This window comes from Vicia villosa, linkage group LG1 (assembly GCF_029867415.1).
Source record: "Vicia villosa cultivar HV-30 ecotype Madison, WI linkage group LG1, Vvil1.0, whole genome shotgun sequence".
NCBI classification, from domain to species: Eukaryota; Viridiplantae; Streptophyta; class Magnoliopsida; order Fabales; family Fabaceae; genus Vicia; species Vicia villosa.
In genome coordinates, this window is record NC_081180.1 from 236,613,755 (window position 1) to 236,622,222 (window position 8,468).

Consider the following 8,468-nt stretch of genomic DNA (forward strand, 5'->3'; position numbering starts at 1 on the left):
AAACTATTGATTGGCACTTTTAGAAAATATAGTTATGGTTTTTGAATGTTAGAAGAAAATTGATGATTTTGATGGGTTGAAGAAAATTATTGATAAAACTGTGTTTTGTGATTAAAAATAGGCTTGGGTCCAAGTTTTGTTTTATTAGAAGTCCTTTTTAAAAAAAATTTGACAAATGTTCTGCAAGAAGAAGAAGAAGGCAAGGCAATTAACTTTGTCATGTGATCAGTGGGTCAAGGTTTTCTTTTATAAGACGTCCTTTTTCTTTAATATTTTGATTTGTGCTGAGCTAGAAGAAGAAAGGAATAAATTTTGGCATATGATTAGTTGGTTTCTTACATGAATATCCCGTCCCATTTATCTATAAATACTCTCCTCCTATTTACCTCATAGTCATTCAAAACTTGTTTACAGTTAAAAAAAATGAAAAGGGTTTTTGTCATGATGATTGTTGTGTTTTTTCATTGTTGTCTGATTTTCATGGAGTACATGTGTGTCCTCACCCACCACACTGTGAGGGATTTACCAGCACCGTCGCCACCATAGAAAATCCTGCCACCACCATATAAGATTCCGTTGTTGCTTCCATCATTGCTCCCTCAGCTGCTTCCATAATTTCCTCTGCAAATGATAATAATTAATTATTATCAAAAATAATAATAATAATAATAATAATAATAATAATAATAATAATAATAATAATAATGATAATGATAATGATAATAATAATAATGTAATATGTGTTCTTTTTTTCAATAAGCAATTAATAATTAAGAAATCGCACTAGGGGTGCAACCCTTACGTCAAACGACACTAATCAGTACTATAGCATGACAAAGGAACCTTGTACCAATCATAAAAACTACAATTGGACAAAGGTTGGTTTAAGGACAACCATCTCCAAGAAGAAAAGATTACATTATTAAAAACTATATCAAAACTATAAGGTTTATTCTTAAAGACCATGGCATTTCTCATAGTCCAAAGACTCCATATAGTTGAAATCCTAATGGTGTTAATCTTGTTCTTGATGCTGAAAATCTTCACCTTCTCTTGGATAGAACCAAAATACAAAAACTCGAAAAAAGAGAGTATAGAATCAGACCCCAACCAAACATAGACTCTTCTCCAAATCGTTTTTGCCACCGAACAGTCGAAAAACATATGGTTCTGATTCTCCGGATGTACCTCGCAAAATAAACAGTTAACCAAAGTAATATTTGAGACTCCCCTTTTGATCAACAGGTCTTTTAGAGGAAGTTTTTCAGCCATGAACCTCCATGAAAAAACCTGTATTCTAATTGGTATTTTTAAGGACCATATAACTTTCATCCAGCCAACAATAGATAAAGTCCAAGCAGGTTCTTTAGATTCCTCCACCAGCAAAGAGACACTAGAAACCGTGAAATCTCCATTAGGATTCAAGTTCCAAACGAAAACGTCTTCCGCCACTGTTGCTGAACCGAATCCCGTCTTGTTGCTGCCATGGTCTGTACCGGCCCTTGTACAGTGGAAGAATTCTGGCCGAAAAAGCTGTTCTCAGACCCGGAAGCTTCTTCATCCTGTGCGTGATAAATCTCCGCTACCGATGACAGTTTTTTGGTTGATAAATCAGACAAACGTGAAAAAGATTCACGAATTGTTTGATTTCCCAACCAAATACTATCCCAGAAATGAATGTTTTTACCATTCTTTAAGAGACAGTTGACACAACTAGAAAAGCCTTCCTCTAAACCTCCCATTTTCACATTATTTTTCATGACATCCCTCCACCATATGGAATCGCCTTGAATAATGATATCTCCGTTGTTTGCTTGCGCCTTGATTTTGGGATTGAGATACCTCAAATCAATGAATATCCTCCATATTGCATCTTTCTCCGTAAGAATTCGCCATTTCCATTTAAGAAGGAGCGCCCTATTTGTCTCTCTTACATCCCTAACCCCCAATTCTCCTTTATCCTTTGGTTTGTACACAATCTCCCACCTCACCCAATGTATACTTCTTTTATTCGTGTCACCACTCCACAAAAAATTGCTTTGAATCTCTCTTATCTCTTGAATGATCTTCTTCGGAGCTTTATAAAAAGAGATAGAGAAAGTAGGAATAGCGTTTAGAACCGCGTTGATGAGTGTAACACCCCAATTCTACCCAAAGCATTTAGGCAAGAAAATATCAGAGTATTTAAAATTTCATACAACACAATTAGGATGTTACACTAAGTAACCAAACAAACACCTTGAAAACAAACGGACATCACCGATGTCAAAAGCTTACACACCTGCCAATAACATGATACATAACACACGGAAGATATGAACATATATATATATATATATATACGTATAGCTCTCACTCTCAAAGAGGAGTTTTCCAAAATAAAGTGTTTACAATATACAATGGCACGTTATCACATATACATGTTCAAAAGAGTCATATACAAATAAATAACAACAGACTCCCGACTACCCAGTGTTACATATCAGAGCGACCGACAAGACCAACTGGAGAACTACCTCTTCCAAAAGACTTCCAAAGCGGCTAATCTGCAGGATGCCACTCAAGCATCAAATCAGCAGAAGGGTGAGAATATAATTCATAATGAAAGCATGACAATTATAGTAATGCCAACAAGTATCATCAAGAATCATACAACAAAGTAATCCACTCATTCAACCACAATCAATATATAAGTAATGTGACACATGAATGCTAACATAAATTATACAGATAGACAATGATGAATGAGACTCGACTATGCATATGCATGTGGTACCAAATCCGGAGTAAAACTCCCCTTGTCATTATGACAAATACACCTTTGCCGAGCATTATGCTGGGACTTCTTTCCCTCAGGAAAATACACCTTTGTCGAGCATCAAGCTACGACTAAACGTCATCGAGCATTTAGCCCCCACTGATGACCTCTTGCCACTCGGGCAAATACACCTTTTTACCGAGCATTAAGCCCCCACTGGTAATAATTGCCAATTCAGGCCACCTGCTAATAGCATTCCGCCATTAACGTAATGAAATGTTATGCTGTGCAAATATATGACTCTATTACACGACAACAACATCATCAACAATATAACACGGTCACATACCCACGTTACACCGTTTATATTCTATCCAAAAGGATACATCACCAATTAATAACATCGTTATCAATTACATCACACCATAATTACCACACAGGCATTAATAAGCACACAGCACACATTCACCGTTCAAACATACTGGCCACATCGGCATAGATGAACGTATAACACACTTATACACATCAAATTAATATTGGCCATCGGCCCACAACTTCATCAATAAATAACACATATGAACATGATCTCATGTTATCGACAACTAATCACATACCTCGTACCATTACGATAACATTCACACAACACATCATTATCAATTACAACCAAGCACTATGATTATTTACCAATCATATCGCACATATAAACAATTATGTGTTTTCATCAACAACACCTCATAACCAATTAATAACAAGCTAACCAAGCCTATACTATCATATAGAACATCCAACTAGCTTCCTAACACTTCGAACGGCGTACGAAACGGAGCTAAGGATCAAAAGTTACAAGGTTTCAAAGTTTGGATAATTGAACATACTACACAACTCATCACTTGATCCTAATAAAAATAATGGGATACTACATCCTATGAATCATTTAATTAGATAATAATATAGGTTATTGCGTTAGCTTTCCAACGCTTCGAACGGCGACAAAATCGGAGTTACGGTTCAAGAGTTACGAAGTTTCAAAGTTTTGGAAAAACAGAAAAAGCTGTCATCCGCTTCAGCTCCGCTCAGCGGACCTTCGCAGAGAAATTTCTGCAACAGAACCTCCGCTCAGCGGACCCACCTCCGCTCAGCGGACCTGCGTAAACCCAGAAAAAACCAGAACGCACCAGAACTGTTCCAAGCCCCTTATACCCACTAAAACCACTCCCAAACATCATTATAACACTAATACAACACATACAAACCATAGAAACAACCTAACATCAAACTTTTCATGGTTGATTCATCAATCTATCTCAAAACCTAACTTTTTATACAAACTCAATCAAGCCATAGAAAAGGAAAACAAACATGATCAATCACCACAACACAACAAGGATATCATTTATTCATCATACAATCATTCTCAAACAAACTTAGATCAAACAAAGATCACACAAGAAAATTGTGGAAATTGGAACAAGAAGAACAAGAACAAGAACAAGACTATAAGAATCATACATCCAAGATAAATTAGATTCACCCCCTTACCTTGCTATTGTGACGATCGGCAATCGATTCGGTTGAGAATCCATCAATCTCCACTTTTCCTCCTCTTTTCCTTCTTCTCCTTTCTCTCTTCTCTTTCTTTCTCTTCTTTCTTTCCATCCCTTTCCCTTCTCACAATATTTCTTTCTTATAAAGAAAATATCTATCCCGCGGAAATGACCAAAATGCCCTTACGCTCAAATATCGTTCAAACGCCCCAAAACGCGGAATATTACCTTAATAATATTTCCGGTACCAAAAATATGAAAACCTTCAATTAAATATTAGTCCGCCATCCCGAACTAATACCGACTGAAACAACTCCAAAAACGGTACAATTCCAATAAACGTCACAAACGTCCAAATCAAGTATATACTTATTTTCCGGGCGTTACAACTCTCCCCCACTTAGAAGATTTCCGTCCTCGGAAATATCCCAAACACAAACAAACTTGGATACGCCCTTGCCTCCGACTAACCAACTATCAAGCCACGAAAGCAACGACACAATCAGCGCCAAACAACGAATTACTCTAGCTAAAAGCAAAACAACCAAAACACAACAACGACAACGAGATGCAATGCCCATACAATGCACTCATCGACTAACACCAAAACACAAGTGTTATACCCCAAAATTTGCCCACATATTTTTCAAGAAAACTCCAATCTGAAAATTAAGGGTCTCATATAATCATGGATTTTTATTTCAACAAATATCCTGACATATGAAATACTTAGTTTTTAGAATTTTTCTTATACAGTAATTTGGCTTGCAGTTGAATTTATTCTTACGCAAACACCAAATACTGTGTATTACTTCACACATGCTATTTATTTATTTACAGATAAATGGTACTGACACAATTGGTACAGAGTTAAATCTTTTTGCAGGCGCAGAATCAGGAAACTCAGACTGTACTGGTAACAAGTAGATTATTATTATCTTTTGTTTCCCACTAATTTTTGTACTATATTCCATTATTTGCAAAAATCTTTTCAAATCTCTTTTTCAAAAATCAAATCTCTCTTTTTTCCAACACTATCATACACTTTCTTTCAAATCTTACTTCCACTCAAATTTTCCTTTTGTACGGAATCACATCATTCCCCAACGTCTCTTTCTTTCTTTCCATTCTATAAATACCTCTCATTTTCTTCCATAAAATCTCACATCAAATTCCAACTCATCTTTCAAATTCCTATCTCATATCTATTTTCTCTTCTTCCCTGACAAGAATGGCAAAGAGGATAGAGACACTGTTTCTTACAGTCATCACCATTGCTACGGTGATAATGACTTTCTTCTGCCTGCATAGTCCTGAAGAGTGTGGACCTGCAATGGTTGCACTCCCAATCATCTACATGTTATTGTTCATAGCATGGGTCATTAATCGTCATTCTTAAAATTTGCCGTATTTCTTATTTCTTAAATGTACCGTTTATTCGTCGTACTTTTCAATATAGTATGTGATATTTGTACTGTCAGTATTAAATGTTGTACTATTTGTCATAATATTGCTTAATTACTAAGATAATATTTTGTGTGTTTTCTGCCAGTCAAATATTCCTATTTCTGTGCATTAAATGATTTTCAGGGTTATTATCGGTAATTTTGCCCGCATACCGTAAATATTAGTTATTTATTATGTCTGTGTTTTTCTAACAAGTCATGTAAATAAACTTTCATTTTTCACATAAAACAAAAACAAAAAAACAACAAAAAAGAAAATTAACTTTGATTGTTGATTTTTCACTCTAACTGCTACATCAATACCTGAACAGTCAGTTGACAGCCAAACTGCTGGCAGTACAATTCTCAGTGTTTTGTACCATCAATCAAATCAATCTTTCACAATTCAAAATTCCAAGATTTTTGTTCTAGAAGTCCTCTGAATATCACGCGATTAGCAGAGACTCAACACTGCACAAAAATCAGGTACGCTTAACTGTCTCCTACATAAACAGTCCCTGACTAGGGTTTTCTTGTTTTTACAGGAGAAACAAGTTTTTGAGAGCTCAAATGGATTTCATACACATCCATATATCTCAAAGTACCATCATACAAATTTTCAAACTTCAATTCACTCAGACGCACCGTCAGCAGCTCAAACAGTCAACAGACGACCCGTTTGACCAAAAAAGTCAACAGACAGTCAAAAATGAAATTTTTTGTCAAAGTCCATATTTTGTCAAAGGATTCATCATTTGATCATTGGATGATCATAATTCATCAAGGAAAGATCAAAAATCAACAAAACCCTAAGATTCAAAATTAGGGTTTTTGCCTGAAAAGTCAACTCAACTTTGACTGATCATAACTCTCTCATCCTTCATCCAAAAAATTCAAACCAAAGCTTGTTTTGAAGGAAATTCAATTATCTTTCAAATGCCATTGATCCCATGGTCATTGGATTCACCATTTGAAAAATATGATCAAAGACATTACAGGTCATTTTCAAAGTCAACAAAAAGACACTTTTTTCAAAAGGACACACAAGGAGCTTCAAAAATCATTTTGACATGAGACCAAAGGCATTGGTTAGAGGACTCTTTGAGGTTTCCAAAAATTGCAAGATCTCCTTCATATGACAAAAATTGAAGGATTTACACCTTGTTGAAGTTGGCTAAATTTTGGGAAAATACATGAAATCAACATTGTTCAAAATGGCATTTTTTCCAAATGGGGCCAAGTTTTCAGCATTCAAACATCATTTCCATGATGATATGGGCCTCCCACGACCAAGACTAAGCCCATACCTTTTTTTATCCATTTTTGCATGATTTTATCTTACTTTAAGATTAAAATTAAAAGGAAAATGCATGGATAAATGGTAGCTTACAAATCAAGCATGACTCACCCCAAAGAATCTTCATCTTTCTGCAGAGAAGTAAAGGGCAAGGCAGGTGCATTGAAGGCAAGGTGACTTGGTCAAGAATTCAAGCTTTTTTAATATTAAAAAATGCAAGATTTCAACAAAGGCAACTAGCTACATATTAGCTTCAATTCTAAGCACACATGGCTTATAAATAAGCTATCTTAGTTCAGCAACAAAAGGGGGACGAGTTCAGAAGCAAAGCTAAGCATAACACCTTTGTAATCACTTGAAAAAATTCAAAGAAAACTCAAATTCGAATTTGTAATTTCTGCTCATTTCAATACAAACTAAGCATTCATACACCTTCCTTGAACATCACTGAAACTATCTCAATCAATTACAAGCCTTGAAACTCACTGAATCGAGCTACACAGGTCAAAAGTTGTTCAAACTAAAATTAATTCGTATCTGGCTATTCACACATGTTTAACAAGATGTAGACATACTATTGAGTTTGGTTTGAGGTGTAGATCATTTCTGGAGCTTTAATTAAGTTTTAGATGCGTATACACGAAACCACCATTTTAGGGTTCTTCATCCCAAAATTAGGGTTTTCTAAATTAGGCAAAATTACAGGTTCTGAATAGTACCATTGAGTTCGCATGAACAATACGAACTCAACCATACCATCGCGCCAAATTTATACTCACGTTTGCTTGTATTCGCTATTATTACCAGGTGTAAAAGATTGGGTTTTTTACACCACCTGCAAATGAACGGTGTAAAAACCCATCTGAAGGTTGAAGATGATGCGTGGCGCCCTCTGATTCGCTGGGAGGCGCGCGCGTGTTTTTTAAACTGACTTGGAATTCAGTGTTTTGCAGGTGTTCCACGTGCTATGGTCCCTCACCATCTGGGCCTTCTGATCCATCCATCAACTCATCCAACGCCTCAGAACACGCACGCATATCATACTCCCTCACTTAATTTCCATACAGGATCAGTATCCTTTTATTTTCTATTTTATTTTCTATTTTATTTTAATTTCTTTGTTAAATTAATTAAAAATAGTTTTAAAAATCCAAAAAATACACAAAAAATATTTTTATACTTCTAAAATAATATACTATTTTATGAAATAAAAATATTTTATTTTTCTTCATAATTTCAATATTTTGCATAATTAATTAGTATATATCTATATATTGGCTTTTTAATTATTCTAACCAATCAAAAAATCATAAAAAAATTGTTCTTTGTGTTAAATATTGTTTATATATTATAAACTAATTTTGTACATATTTTGAATAATTTTCTTTTTAAGTTTTAATTATTTGTATAATTATTTTCATAAT

At 34.9% G+C, this 8,468-nt stretch overlaps 1 protein-coding gene across 1 annotated transcript in view; it reads right to left on the reverse strand.

Moving 5' to 3' along the window:
* Positions 1 to 1,421: 1,421 nt before the first annotated feature.
* LOC131596892 (uncharacterized) overlaps positions 1,422 to 8,468 on the reverse strand; it is a 26,849-nt gene continuing 19,802 nt past the window's right edge. Inside the window, exon 2 of the mRNA XM_058869629.1 lies at positions 1,422 to 2,147. Coding sequence (XP_058725612.1) covers positions 1,422 to 2,147 — 726 coding nt within the window. The remainder of the gene's footprint in view (positions 2,148 to 8,468) is intronic.